This window comes from Aptenodytes forsteri, unplaced genomic scaffold (genome assembly GCF_000699145.1).
Source record: "Aptenodytes forsteri isolate BGI_AS27 unplaced genomic scaffold, ASM69914v1 Scaffold119, whole genome shotgun sequence".
In the NCBI taxonomy this organism is placed as follows: domain Eukaryota; kingdom Metazoa; phylum Chordata; class Aves; order Sphenisciformes; family Spheniscidae; genus Aptenodytes; species Aptenodytes forsteri.
In genome coordinates, this window is record NW_008796165.1 from 5,795,092 (window position 1) to 5,810,431 (window position 15,340).

Sequence of the window (15,340 nt, forward strand, 5' to 3'; positions counted from 1 at the left end):
CTTGGGGGCAAAAAAATAAAAATAACCGACCCACGTCTTCCCGTTAACCGGTGAAGTGGTGGGGGCAGCCCCCGCTCCAGCCCTCCCGCGCATCCTCCAGCCCCTGTCAGGCGGCCTTGCCAGGGGCCGGCCTTTTTCCTTCTGCCTTTTCTTCCCTCAGCCGCCCCCCCCGGGATCCCACTCTGGTGGGTCTGCCTGCGCTGGCACCCACCCTGGGCAGCGGGACACCCGCTCGGGGCTTGGAGGCCACCCCAGCGCGGCGGCAGGGCTTCAGGCGGTAGCACCGGTCGCCCGCTGCACCTTGGCGGAGGGGCAGGACGGCGGCCTTGGGGAAGATCCTGAGTGCCTGGGAGGTGGTGCGTTGCCAGGCCGGTTTTGCAGCCCGGCCCGCCTGGGTGGCTCTGTACACGTCTGCGTGGCCACGTAGCTGATCCGCAGGGCTGCCACCCACACCCCTCCGGCTGCCGGTTTTGTGGCCTGGGAGTGGAGGCGAGATGGTTTACAGTGATTGGCAATACATTGACTTCAAATGTGCGGAATCAAGATCCGTGTCCTCTGAAGCCTGTCCCGTAAACGTAAGAGCTGGTACAGTAGACATTGCAGGGTGTTGGCTTGCTGACCCGGTGCCATCTCTGTAAGTTGTGAAAGTAAAATGTTAAAAATAGGACTAAAATTTTGTTCTATGACAGAATATGATAGAGGTCAAAGGATGTTCTGACCCCATAGATGGTTAATCTTGTTCTCTCTTTTCAAAGAGTCTAAAACTGACAGTATAGGTTGAGAAGACTTTCTGCTATATTTTTCACATTTTCAGTTTTCCAAATACATTTTTACAGCCATTTGAAATAGAACATCTATCTAAGAAAGAATGGTGAATGCTACATGGTGTAGTACTGTCCTTTTAAAAACTAAAAAACCCAGGGATAATTGCATTGTATTCAGGTGGATAATTGCAGAAGTAGTTAAGGCTGAATCCTTCTGAATGTGTGTATGTTGGATTTGAAACAGCTTTTTTTTTCTTTTTTTTTTTTCTGAGCAGTTGTTATTTATTTTTCTTATTGAAAGCCATGTAGGATCAAAGTTTATCCATACCTGCACTGAAAGAAATGACTAAGAACTGTAGCAGCGCCCATGTTTCTGAAACTATTGGCGGAAAAAAACCCCGCAACTCCTGGCACAGGCACATTTTGTGTGTCGTCTGTTCTGGTGATGCCCTGGCAGTGCTGTTACAGTTTAGCCACACTGCCATTATATCCCAATCCTCAGTGTTGTATAATGAAGTTATGCAAATTTGGTCGAGACTGAAAAATGCCGTTACAACTTTAGTTCTGAAGGATTTTAACCTCAAATTACAGACTCTCATTCAAACCGGCTTATTCATTAAATTAAATTGTGGGATGAAAGGTTCACGGTGCTCATAAAGCCTTTTTGGTAAGGTCAAATTCTGCCCCTGGCACATAGCAAACAAATGAGCTTAAACTGTAGGGGAATCTTGTAGGCTGTCATTAATGGTTTTCACCAAACCATTAATGTAGCCTCAGGGCTGAAGTACCTTGTGTGGCGGCTGGCCTGTGTTTAGAAATATAAATGCCTTTGGCTTGATAGGCTAATCTAATTGGATAAAGACCACTTTATTAGGAGGAGTTCAAATGAGTCATTGCTACTCAAATTGTATTTGCAGCTAAAAATGAAAGAAGAAAGTTAACTTTGCTTGTACTGTATTTATTTTTTTCCTAAGCCTGGAAAAAGAAGTCCAAATACTAATAAATGTAAATTTGCTTTAATTCTGCTAATCCTGTTCACTGCATGGAAAGAAGTTAATTGAAGTCAGTGGGCTGACAGTAGAAAGCACTCGGACCCGCTGACTGAAATGGATGGCTTTCCTGCTTGCTTGGACACCTCTACAGGAGCCACTGGCTAAACTTTGAGGGAGAGAGGGTCTGAGGTAGCTGAAGGGAGAATTGGACTGATGCAAGCCTGCTGGAAAATGTTAGAAGAACGGGACATGAGCAGAGAAGTGTGGATGAAACGCAGCAGGAGTACTGGAGAGCAGCACCTTTTTTAGGCACACATCCTTGGCCTGGCCCCTGGCAGCCCCCCAGAGAGCCCTGGTGCAGGCAGTTGAATAGCCTGTATGCAGTCAATGCTTGCCTTTAGGCGAAAGGTGTATTTTTGTTCAGATTTTAAACCCTGTTGGCAGCTTGCCACAGAGAAAAGGGGCTGTAGCTGAGTAATAATAAATCTCATTCATCCTTGTGGTAAATGGACTGAATAATATTAGTTTACATTTGGAATGCATCTGACCCAGTATCTTGCTGTAAATTTGAAGTTTGTGCTGAACAAAAAGTCAGTATGAGCTATAAATATTTCTCGGTTGCTATTCATAGTAGAGATTTGGGACGGAGCACATCACATGTAGAAGTTGTTTCACTTTGCTGAGGTGAGATCTTGTATGATTTTAGCATTAAACGATTTTATTAACAAACCAAGGGTAGCTGTGTTTTGTAGAGTAAAGGGGGTATTACGTACTACCTGGGAACAATTTCTCAAAGAAGTGTTGTAATTGTCTTGCTGGCTATGCTTTACATTCCCAGAAAAGGGACATGGCTATCACATGTTGTAGGCGAAATACGTATTTGTTAAGTACTAGCCTAAATCATAACTGCTCAATATGTGTGTGCTGGAGTCCCTTATTCTGGAGAAGGCATGTATTCCTGCCAAATTTGGACCAAAAGGGAGAAATGATTTGAGGGAAGAAGACGCAATAACAAGCGGAAATGGGTATTGACACAGTGTATGAAAGGGAACAGCAGGTGAGCGATTAGGTTTCTTTATCTTCGCAGATAAGGTTGGAGGAGACGGCTGAAGCAGGCTGGTTTTCTCTGATACAGAGGGAAGACTCATGTACGTTCCACAAACTTGCAGAATTGTCACTGAAATGCAAATGCAGCAGAACTGCTGTTCTGGACCACTTCCTCCTATTTAGGAAGGGATGAAGCAGAATTCCCTCTTAAGTTCTTATCCTCTCCCTTCCAGCTCTGCAGATTAACTCCTGAAACCTTCCACAGCTCTGTTAGGTGGAGCTTGCCATCATCTGGGACTGTTGCGTAGCTGTCGTGTGAGGCAGAATATTTGAGCAGGTAGTTGAATGATGTCATTTGAATGCAGGTTCTTGCAATAACCTTCATGCTTTCCACAGTCTTTGTATCTTCTGTGACTGTGAGATTATTATGTGTGTGTAGGACAAAATGAATGTGTTTTATTGCTGACTTCTGAACTTTGCTTATAAAATGGTAAAGTCAAGGAAAAAAATGCGTTCTCCAAATCTGCACAAAATATGCTTTCATGTGCTTAAATTTTAAATCCTTACAACCTTTGCCTGAAATGCAAAGCTCTCTGGTTGGTGGGAAAAATAACAACTAAATAATTTGCCTTTATTTCAAGCAAGATTTGAGTTGTATTTTTTTTTGTTTGTTTTGGCAAGGTGATTCTGTAGGGATTTGGGGTATGCAAGACATCCCTCTCTGTATACCTAAAATATAATTCACCTCCACCACAGCCCTATCCTGTATGTTTGTGGTTAAATCTAAAATTAATTCCACAAGGTGGGATGCTGAGCCTTCTCCTTTTATAAGAGCATAAGTTAATATCCAAATGGAAAAAGTTGTTAAGTTGCTTTGAGATATATGATAAGGAGATTCCCTAGGGTGAAGAAAACAGTGCAAAGAAGAACTCATTGTATCAGAAACACTCCCCTGAAAGTAGCAGTGGATTTAGGTTTTGCTGTCGTGTGTTAATTGTCTTCTGGGAGTCCACTGAGAGGCAGCGTTCACTTCCTTGAAATAAAAACGTTTTTAAAATTGTTTGCTTTAAACGCAACTTCTGAAATCTCTTTGAAGAGTGCCAAGTATTAGTATTCTACTTAGCCTTAAGTTCTCATCGTTTTTTTGTTTTTTGGAATATAAGTTTATATTTCTGAACTTTGGAGCTTTTTTTTAAAACATGGTGAGTTTAAATCTACCCCCTGAAGATTTATCCCTATATGCTTCTATTTTGCAGAACACTGGGCATTGAATTTTGGACTTTTCCAAACATACTGGCTGCTTTTTATTGAGCTCAGCATTCATGAAGCACTGGGGTGCTCTGTTTGCCCCCCCTTCACTGGGCATACTGTCAGTGGGATCTCCTTTGTGCATTTTGTTTTGTTAATGTGGTTTTTTGTTTGTTTTTCCTCCCCCAGAGGCAAGAACATATTTTAAACTAAGAAAATGTCTTCAATTTTTTTTTTATTGGAATAAGCAGACAGAAGGTCTATTACTGCATTATAGTTTATACCCCAAAATTTTAATTCCATGTGCTAATTGCTAATAGGACAGACAAAAGCTTTTTAGGTTAAAAAAAAATACGAAGGCTGCAGGCTTTACGTGGCTCTATTTATTTTGACTAGTTCTTGAGTGGTGTATGTAGCAAATTTCAGTTGTTCAGTAAGGTTGACCAAGATATGACGGGTCAGAACTAGAGCAATAAAAGTCTGTATTTTATTTGCTTAGATCTTAAGCTCTGTGACTTTCATTTTCAGAGTAACAATGATAAGTCAAGATAGGAGTCAAGGTCAAAGTAGTAATTTGTGTTTCTCTTGCTTTTTCTTGGCTTCTGCTCACTTAAGGAAGTCTCAAGCTGTGTGTTTAGTGGAGAGATGTGTTGCTGGACCACACAGGGCTAAATCAGAAATAAACCTTGTGCCCCTCGAAAGCTGGCTGTGCAAGGAGTCCCAGCAGCAGCAGCTGCTGCCCACCGCTGATCCTTTCTTACTGCCTCGAGAAGATTGCTAGGGCAGACTCCGCCTTGCTCAAGTGTGACAGATATGACTCATGTATTTTCAGTTGTATTCATCTATTTATTGTATTTACTGAAAACAAAGCATGTTCTCTCAGCGGAGTGGAAGTTGCAAATCCTGGCTGACAGAAGAAAGCTAGAAGTGGCTATGGGAGCGGGGAGAGAAGGGCATCCCAAGGAGGCTGCAGTCTCGGGTTGCAATTTGGAGATGTGGAGCGTACAGCTTGCACGTCCCAGTTTGTCCTGCTGAAAGGGGACTGATTTACCAGGCCACTGTGAGACAAACAAGCAAGCGATGTTTTGCTCTGCTCCATACAGTACTGCTAAGCGCTGTTCTGAGTAACACCTCTATGGTGGGATTGATGGAAACTTGAGCTTGCCTTTCTATGTCACTGTGATTTTTTTTTTTTTACTTTTTTTCCTAAAGCAAAGGAGGAAGATGTTTACAGTGGTGCCTAAGACAGCTGATTTTTATCTTTTTCATTCACAGTTAATTTTTGTAAGAGATTTGGATTATGGTTCTCCAACTATAAAAATAGTTTTAAAAATAACAAGAACTTGTGTAATAGTAACTTACTGATTTAAGCTTTTTTTCTTCTTATAGAGCAGCACGCCAGTCTGCTAGCATAGCAGAAAACATTATCTCTGAAATAAGTTTTAGAATAGTTAATTCTATATTTTCTTTTTTCTTCTCTGTAATCTAAAAATCTGTCCAGATTTTAGGTGCTTGGCATCCAAGTATTTGGAAATTTTTTTTAACCTAGTTTCTATTTCAAGTCTTCCTTTCAGTCTGACATTGAGTCTAGCATATATGCATCCTCCAAGAACTGGAGAAACTGCTTTTTCACTGTTTGGCAGCCACAATCCTGCTCCCTTTCTGATTTTGGAGGAGAAGAATTAGGCAGTAGTTGCAACAAGTCACGTTCCGGGGATTGCATCAAGATGTACTTGGCACTGCTGGAAAGTCGTGCTGGCACAATGCAACCCTTGACAAGGCACGAGAGTGTTTTGCCCTGGGTTTTGTGCGGTTACATCACAGTCTCTTTTGCGACCTCTTGGGGATGTGACGATTTTCTCCAATTCAGGACGCTTGCTGAGGGTTTATCTCACCTAAGATGAAAGAAAACTGCCCTGTACACATTGATTAAAACTGGCAAGAGTAGCGTGAGCACCACATCTCTGAGGCCTTCTGCGTATGGAGCAGCAGCCAAGTCTTTCTCCGTGCTTGTTTGCATTGTTTAAACCCACATGTTTTCTTTGGCTCTTGACTCAGTACAGTTAACAAATAGATGTTTTGCCCCTGAAGGAGAGGTTTGTTTTTCTTATTGCCTGGTTAATCCATTCTGAAGGTTACTCTAGAATACAATTTACTATTATCTAAAACAAGTCTATTTATACAACAGCACTTTAAAACACTTCTATCTTTTACTTTCCTGTTCAGCTGTTAAAAACTATTTTAGTGTGCTGTTGCAAAAGACAGAGAATTCCAAAAATTGTCTGACTCGATTTCATTTTCATGCATGAAAAGGGAAATGCCAAGGAAAACTAAATGGTTTGGTAATCCTCTAAAACCGAAGGGATTATATTTTCCTCCTGTTTTCTCCTTTGTAGAAATTTGATGTTAAAAATATCATCATTCTTTAACTTTAGCAAGAAGAACTACATGTTAATTTAGGGTTCAGCAGAGTAAGGTTTCTTGCTTATAAGGAAAGATTTATTCTGGTTTGCGGATTCTGTAGCTCATAGTTAATATTTAGATTTGCGATTAAAAAGGCATATCCAAATGCAATGCACATTAAAGCAGGAGTACAGTGAGCTTATAGAGGATGTCTGTAGAGCTTTTTCTTCACAGTTATTTAGAGCAAAATTTTGCTTCCTTTTTTTTGCCAGCTGTGTAGAATTTTGACGATTTAGGTAATTATATCCCTTGTTAAATTATGACTATGGCAGAACTAACTTTCCACGCTTTTGTGGGTGAAATTGGAAAGCGACTGAAATGTTTTAAAAGTCACTTAGTGAGTTGTGTAATATTTCTGTTGTACTTGGTCCAGTAGCCAAGTCCTTAAATCCCAAGTTCACAGCCTTAAAAAGTGTGTAGTCACATTATTATGCTGCTCAGACACCTTTTTTTGAAATTTGCTTTGGATGTTGCTGCAGCCAAACTGATAACCCTGAAGTTTTTTGCTGCTGCTTTTGTTTTGTGTAGAAACTTTAGCATGAGTATGTATAGGTATACTGTGTTTTGGATGTATAGCTAGCTTAGGTAATCACCAAGGAGATGTCTTTATTGCCTGCTTTTATGGACTGTATTTGGTCAAGGAGCATAGTCCACTTGGTTAGTTTTCTTGTGATGTTAAATGAGCTGAGAAAATTATTGTTTTGTGCTCTGAAATTTCCTGTATAACAATGCATTTCTCTTTGGTAAGAGAGTATTTGTATGTTTGCACTAGGTGTCTGTTTATGATGGTAAATGCCTGAGAAATTCAAGTGAAATAATTTTCATTGGTATTTTGCATTAGCAACTTTTTTTAGATGTAGTTTGAGGTGAAAGAAAAGTGTAATGGTGTTTGCTGTTTTCCTGCATACTGGTAACAAATGGATAGATTTGGACCCGATCCCTCTGGTCTCTTTCTGTTTACTGTATCTGGCGTGACATAGGGTGGCACCAGTGTAGCTGTTTACCTTCATCTGCCACATCATCGTTACGAGAAGGCACTAGTCTTCCCCAAGGGCTGCCCTCCAAGTTTGTCATGTTCATCCCAGGGAAAGAGGTAGCAGGGGCAGGCACACAGGGCTGGGTTTGGAGGAGTGCATGTGTAGGACTCTTTGTGTAGCTGCAGTGTTAGATGCAGAGTTATAAGTGATTTGAACAAGGTAGAGGAGGGAGTTGGTGCCAGAACCACAACGGGAACGTAAGGATTTCTGACTCGTGCTCCAAAGGACCTGGAATCACCTCATGTGCTTTTCTTTAAGTAGGTAATTAGATAAAATTACAAACCTGTTGCCTAAACATAAGCAAGGAAAGGCACTATCTCAACTTTTTCACTTTGTAAATCAAGACTTGACCCAGTAACTGATAACTGCCTACAATTTTTAAGTAGTTGAACTGTTAGGATGGGGTATATAGCTTGTATCTAATTTGGTGATTGTTAAATGTCTCATTGCACAGTGTAACATTTCAGGAAGCACTTTGGGGACTTTGAGACAGTCTCACTTCCAAACATGACAAAAATTACCTTTGAAAACAGTACACGAATGCCTGACCAAAGCCCTGTTGAGCATTTTACCCAAGAATCTCTCTACTGCTGTGCTTTCTGTGAATACAGAGTATGCTGTATTGTCAGATTACACACTGAAGATGGAATAGATCCGTCACTAGCAAGATGCTATTCCCTGTATTTTTCTATTGTAAGGCAAAGATAAATGCGGTTGACACCATTGACTGATGTTAACTTTGCACGTGTACTAATTCGAGGGAGTCTATGCCTGTTTGTTTTGCACATTTCAGAAATACGGCTACACGCACCTTTCTGCTGGTGACCTCCTTCGAGATGAACGAAAAAGGCCGGGCTCACAGTATGGAGAACTCATTGAGAACTACATTAAGGAGGGGGAAATTGTACCTGTTGAAATAACAATCAGCTTGCTGAAGAGGGTAAGGAAAGGGCCATTTCTTTCCTTGCTGGCTTACTTTTGCAGACTAAGCAACAAAGCAGTGGCCGTATTCTGGAAGAATTGCCTTTTCTCTGGAGTGAGTAGTATGAAATGGCAGACACGTAGGTGCACATCGTGTACTGGGCTTCTCTTAGCTATTAGTCGTGTTTCTTTCTGGCTGGTTGGAGGGCAGTAGGTGATGGCCTCTGATACCTGGGGATCTGTGAGAATGGATTATTTTACTTTATTTTTTTGGTAGTTCTAGGGAAATCAGTGAAACTCTGTATTTCTTATTTCCCTTAACTAGCTTTTGGACCTCTTGGTCAACTCGATCATATTTGACTGGAGGGTAGAGGCCTTAAAGGTACCAAGTTTCTGTAAGTTTTATCAAAACAGATAGCCGGGTGAAGGAGAAGAGCACCTGCCAATGTTCCTGTGGAAGGAAAAGCTCCAGCCTTTATCCTTATTAGATGTCCAGGAAAACAACCAGAGTATCTCCTTTAAGACAGAAGAGGCTTCTGTTGCTCGTGGTGCTAAATTTATCTGGAGTTTTTCCATTAGAATTAACTCTAGATCAGGGATGTTTTGGGATCTTATTGTGTAACAGCACTTTCCAGTATCTTGTAGAAAATCAACTTTAAAGCTAGGATTGTGTGTTATGAGATTTTGAGCTTTATGAAATAGTGAATTCAGTTTGAAAGACGACTATTGGTGCATCAGTGAATTAATTAGCATGCATTGAAGGTGAAACAAAAATACATTTTTTAAATCTGCAATAATCCCAAGATAAATGCTTCTCAACTTACCATGTCAACATTTTGGGGGTAATTTAATAAGTAGATAAATGGTTGTATGTGCAGGAGATTATGAATTGAATTCTCTTTTATCAGGCTATGGATCAAACGATGGCTGCCAATTCCCAGAAGAACAAGTTCTTGATTGATGGATTTCCCAGGAATGAAGATAATCTTCAGGGCTGGAATAAGACTATGGATGGAAAGGCGGATGTTTCTTTTGTTCTCTTTTTTGATTGTGACAATGAGGTAATGAAGTGTGTTATTCTGTAACTTCCTTTCTTGTTATATTGTGAGAATCATTCAAGAAGAACAATAAAACTCTGTCAGATAGTGAATGGACTAGCGTAAGAGTAGAAAGAAAACTTGGTCTGTGAGTTTCAAGGAGTTTTTGGCAACTTGTTTTTGCAGACGAAAAACTGCATGTTTTTGAAATAGCAGGCAGCTAATTGCACTTGGTATAATCATGTGCGAATAAATTACATTGAAAAAGTACTTCAGGCAACTGCATTTTTAAGGAAAATTTATAAAAACTTTAAATATGTTATACAAAATTAGTTGGTTAATTTTCAGAAAAACATTACTCTGTTTACTCTTAGTAACTGTTGTTTAGTCCAGAATGAACGTGATAGCAATGTCTGCTTTAATTCTAAAGTGCTGGCAGCAGCAGTCTTTATTTTCATAGTTATGAGCTGTGCTATAGGATAGCCAGTAATCAACATTTTATTCAGCAAGTCATTAGATTACAAGGGCGTTTTGACAGTGATACATTATATTCATTTAACAAGTGCCATGATAAACTGTCTTTTTAATATGTCAGTGCCCTTGAGGCATAAAAACTGATAGGAGAATCCCAGCACCTTAAGCTGACTTTCTTCCTTTTATCCTTTTCCCCAATTTCCTGAGAAATCTTGTTACTTTTTCTTTACTTAATTGCAATTATTTTTTAATCTCAAAGAACAAGTGAGGGGTTATTTTTTTCTATTTAAAAACTTAAATAAGATTAAATGAATTTTTTCACTTGGTGGGGTGTTAATTTTGGGGTTCTATTTTTTTTTTTTACTAGATCTGAAAATAGACAACAATGCCTACATGATCTTCTGGATTTTTTTTTTACTATGGGTGTACCATGTAGGAAAAAATAATTTTTAACCATTGTCCTCTTGCACGAGTAGGATAAAGTATTCATTAAGTGTACATGTGTCAGCATTGCTTACTTAACTTTATGTTTCAAAACTTAGTTCATTGGGCAGCTTTTAGCTATGGTTAGTTCTTCAGTTTTTACTTAGATTTTGATTTTTAAGTCTTTGTTATAGCAATGTCAAGTAAGAACATTTTAACTTACAATAACTTTGTAGCCTTACAAAATTCTTGGGAGAACATACAGTGACTTTCCTTCAGTGCAGGCATATATTAGTAGTCTAATTTGACATGCTGCTTTTCAGAAAGTCTGAACGCATCCTTGAAAATCAGGTAATTTTTTTCTTTAAATGTCTCAGGTTGGAGACCCAGTCAAACCACAGAGCTTCATGTTGCTTTTACTTCCGCTGACCCCAATCCTATTTTAAGAGCCCTCATTTTAATAAACTGATGGAGTGTAAAGCTATCTTCCTTTTTCTCTGGAAGAATCTAACTTTCCATGTGAGTTCTGGTTACATCTACCAGGTCTGGACAGTATGTTGTGTGTCAGGCCTATTTAGATTTTCAGGATTTTTGTTTTGTTCCTGCTTTCCAGATAGCACCTTGTGTTCTTGGTTGTGATCATCCTTTTGATGTTTTTTGTAGATATGTATTGGCCGCTGTCTTGAAAGGGGCAAGAGCAGTGGTAGGAGTGATGATAATCGGGAGAGTCTGGAAAAGAGGTACTATCTTCAAAACTTTTCCGTTCCCTTCTGTTTATATTTTATTACGTAATGCTTTTTTCCCCTGTGCTTTCTCCTAGAATTCATACATATCTGCAGTCTACTAAGCCTATAATAGATTTGTATGAGAGAATGGGAAAAGTCAGAAAAGTGGATGCCTCTAAATCTGTTGATGAAGTAAGTATATAAGCCAAAAAACCATGGGGATGGCAGTGGCAGGGTACATATTTTTGGCATTCTTCTGAGATGTGTGTATATGTTGTTAGTGTGCTAATTTGGCACTGATGTGTATTACTGAGGGGGACTCTTGAAGAACTGATTAAGATGTGAATAACTTTAAGAAATCAATTAGTTCTGCTTGAACATGAGCTGGACTAAACACACTTTCAGTGTTTCTGTGTTTAACAGTGTCTTGTGTTTTTCACTTTCATGAGCTTTTGCTTTTCTGAAGTAGTATTGCTGTTCTGTCTCACTTTCCCAGAGTTGATGCCAATTTCACTATTAAAGAATTATTGTGAAGGTTCTAAGAAAAAACTATATATTTTTTAAAATACTGTCAATAATTGCGTGTGCTGGTTTAATTTGAAGTAACTGTTTGACTAACACTTCATAAAATTAATATTCTTCTCTCTCTTTCAGGTTTTTGAAAAAGTTGTACAAATTTTTGACAAAGAAGGCTAATTTCCAGCTTGAAAGTTCATTTAAACTTGTGCTTGAATCTTGCTTGAATAGCTGCTACTGCAGTCCACTCTTTGTAATTGTTTTAAAAGATTTTTTTTATTGTTTTTCACATATCTAATGATTGAAAAAGCAGTTAATTACAAATGGATCTGTTTTTTAAATAGGAAATCATTTCTTGTGGCTATAATATACAAATTTCAGGGTTCTCCATTAGTACAAGTTCAGTTACTCACCTGGCAAAACCACAGTTAAAACATCTCTCTAAAGAGACTATTTTTTCTGTCACAGTTCTGTGCCTATCATGGGCAGCCCTTCTTATTCCTTATTGCCATACACTTTTTTTTTTAAAGGATCAACTAAACAGCAGCATTAAGCAATGAGGGACCCATGTGCCCTTGTTTGTTTTTCGGACGCTTGGACCAAATTTAGCAGATATTTTTTCAGAGTATAGTTTTGTCATGATGTTCCCTGTTATCCCCAAACCTGAATTCTGTAAGTCAAGCTACAGTTAGTATGAGAATCTGTTTTAGCAGTTCTCACAAAACTATTTAATATGCTGTTCAGTGATAGACATACAAAGTACTTTATGGGAAGTGGTGCTTTCTTATGACTTTGGACATAAACTGTCTTGTAAGTTCTTGAGTACCTGGATGACATGGCCCTGGGCTTTACCTTGTCTTCATTTGCAAAAGGTTAAGAATACAATTTCAAAGTCAGGTCAGTATTTCCACATTCATTTATTTTAAATGGTAGTTATATTCTCAATTACAGCATGGTCTTCACAAGATGGCAAAACTCTTAAATAGTATACAATAAGCAAAATCTTCTTACAGTTCTGTCTTTTGTAACAAGTGGAAGGGATTTTCTGTATTATTATTGTTACTATTATTATTATTATTATTATTATTGAAATACTGTGTTACTGAATGCTTTAAGGTTTGTTACCTGGGGAAATATTTTTATGGTTAAACTAGTGAATTTGTTTCCCTAAAATTGTATAATTTTAATAGCTGTTTGTTTTGAAAAGATTGTAAATTATTGCACTTTTGTTATGATGTGGTCAGCTGAGGGGAAGGCACCTGCAGAAAAAAGTTCCATTCCCTTAAACAAATTGGGTCCTGCTTCATCACGTTCTCTTGAATTAGCCAAGTACAGTCAGCAGCAATAGTTGGGATAAGCTGATAACTAGTTGAAACAAACCGGTTTAAATGTTTGCACAGATGTGGTGTAATTCTGTCTTTTGTTTAAAGTAACCTTCTCTCTCCCCTATATAGTATGCATAGGTCTGTGGGGGCCCAACTGTGCATTCCTTGCATGCCCTAAGCTTTCACTGAAGAAGGCTCCAGAAGGCTTGAAGATGAGTGTTTTAACTAATTTTAGTGATGAAGTTGTTCTTCCTACATTAACTGACACTGTAATTGGTTTGTGATATGCTAATAGATGTCGCAAATTACGGGGAATGGAAATTTGGACATCTTGGGGTTCAGCTTTTCTTTATTGATGACTCTCTCTATTTAGGAAAAGTTTTAAATTAAGCCTAGCTTCTAGTTAAAGTCAGATGTGTTGGTCCTCATCCTACAATCTGATCTGTGCAGGCAGATTTTTATTTGCTTAAATTCTCATCTCATTGAGGTTCTTGAGGCTGCTGGACTGGGGAAGAGATGGGTACGGAAACGAAGGGTAAACTACAGTATCTTTTCCAGTATGGTAGGAGTTCAAACAATGGACTGAGCACAAATAGCTGTTTACTACTGCAGAATACATGGACCACGACTACTTTTGTGAGTGTGGGAGGCTAATACTTTTGCTTTGTGAATTTCCCTTTAAGAAAAAAAAAAATCATGGAATTTAATTCTTATTGTATAAGTATGCTGACATAGGGATAGGATCCAGCGAAACTGCATGTTTTGATATGAAGGTTAGAATCAGGGTTTTTCCAAAGAGACTTCAAACAGGATTCTTTAATTGGAGAGATTTAATTATCTTTTGTTTCTAAGTTACTGGTTTTTACAAGTTCTGTTCAGAATAGAGTATCTGTTTTCTCTCATCATACACTTTTCTGTGTATTTAAGTGCTGAAACAAAGAAAAAAACCCTTTGGAGCAAGTTTTTAGGAAAAAAACAATGTTTTGGCAATATTGAATTTGGAGTGGATTGTAATGTGTCTGTGCAAAGACTAGATCTTTTTGTCATTTTATTTATTGAAGATGCCATTAAATGTGTTACCAATTCTTTCAAGTTGGACTTCTGATTGAAACAAAGATTAAAGGCAGTATGCCAATGTGTTGTGTCCGTTTAGCAGCAAAACTGTACAAAGAATTTGAGGAGATCTAATAAACTTTGTTCTGTGGCTTAATATGAGTGCTTGGCTTACAGTTATCTGTCACAAGGGATATTTTTCATATATATCTATATAAAGTGTGTATTTATTAGTGTTATATACCTTGCGGGGCTGCATACGCACAGGTATGTGTATAAAAGCTCAGTTTTCACCATCGAAACTGAAGTCCTGAAGACCCTGTTAGGCACAGGACAAGATGAGGCAAATGCCTGTGGAACTGGTGCCTTTTCTTGGTTATATAGGTTTATCAAATTACGCTATTCATATAGTTGTGCAGTGATAATTCAATCTGAAAGAAAGGGGACTTGAAGTGGACTAGGAAACACAAACCTATTGCGCAGCTGCTGTTGGAGATGCTTTTTGTCTTGATTTCTCATGCCTGCTTGCTCAATCACCAGCTGATTCCTGAACACCATTCTGCTGCTTTGCAGCACGTGCCTACGTGCTGTACTTGAGACTGTGTTCTTAAATGAGGTTGGCACAGCATAATATTCTTTACAAAAGAAACTGAGAGATTGCCAGGCTTATTTTAAAATAAGTCTTCACATTTTGTGTAAAGGTTTGTCACAAAATGGGTTGTTTATTCACGTGTAGGTTTCCAGTAAACAACATGTTGGACTTGAAACCTTACTCTGGAAAGATTTGCGGAGCTGGCCTGAAAGGGATGAGAAAACCAGGGTATTTTCCAGCAGTGGTAGGTATCTTTCTGCTGGTAAAACTACATAGACAAACTTTTGCTGAAACTTCACCCTGAGGTTGTAGTGTCTCCTCGGGGACTGACTGACAGGGTCAGTCAGTCAGTACCATGAGACATGAAGCTTGCCCCAAAGCAGGCTTCCCACTCCCGCAAGTGGGAGACTTGAACAGAAAACCCCTGCCCAAAAGATGCCAATTTGATAGAGCGGAGGCAGGTGGAGAAGACCGTAAGCATGCAGTTGAGGACTGCCTCAGTGTAAGATATTCCCCAGTAGCAACATTTGTCCTTAATAAGAAGAGATGGTTCATGAGGGAGTTCCAAGGTCTTGTGCAAAATGCTGTGTCTTACAACAGTGGGGACATCTGTGTGCCGCTGCCCAGGCTGAACTGGGGAGAATGGGAGAGTTAAATGGAAAAAAACCTCAGTTCAGGCTGGAGCTGCCAACTGTTGTTACCGGTTGGCAGTTTCTAGCTGCC

General features: G+C 39.1%; 1 protein-coding gene across 1 annotated transcript; it reads left to right on the forward strand.

Moving 5' to 3' along the window:
- Nucleotides 1-2,777: 2,777 nt before the first annotated feature.
- Nucleotides 2,778-14,182, forward strand: CMPK1 (cytidine/uridine monophosphate kinase 1). The gene is made up of 6 exons (XM_009287476.1): nt 2,778-2,813; nt 8,345-8,491; nt 9,381-9,533; nt 11,070-11,146; nt 11,227-11,323; nt 11,786-14,182. The coding sequence occupies exons 1-6, from the start codon at nt 2,778-2,780 to the stop codon at nt 11,825-11,827; spliced, it is 552 nt and encodes a 183-aa protein (XP_009285751.1). The 3' UTR covers nt 11,828-14,182.
- Nucleotides 14,183-15,340: the final 1,158 nt, after the last annotated feature.

Coding starts and splice junctions, on each gene's coding strand:
- CMPK1 (XM_009287476.1), top strand. CDS start 2,778: ATGGGTATTGACACAGTGTATGAAAGGGAACAGCAG. Junction 8,492..9,380: donor CAATCAGCTTGCTGAAGAGG/GTAAGGAAAGGG, acceptor CTCTTTTATCAG/GCTATGGATCAAACGATGGC. Junction 9,534..11,069: donor TTTTTGATTGTGACAATGAG/GTAATGAAGTGT, acceptor TGTTTTTTGTAG/ATATGTATTGGCCGCTGTCT.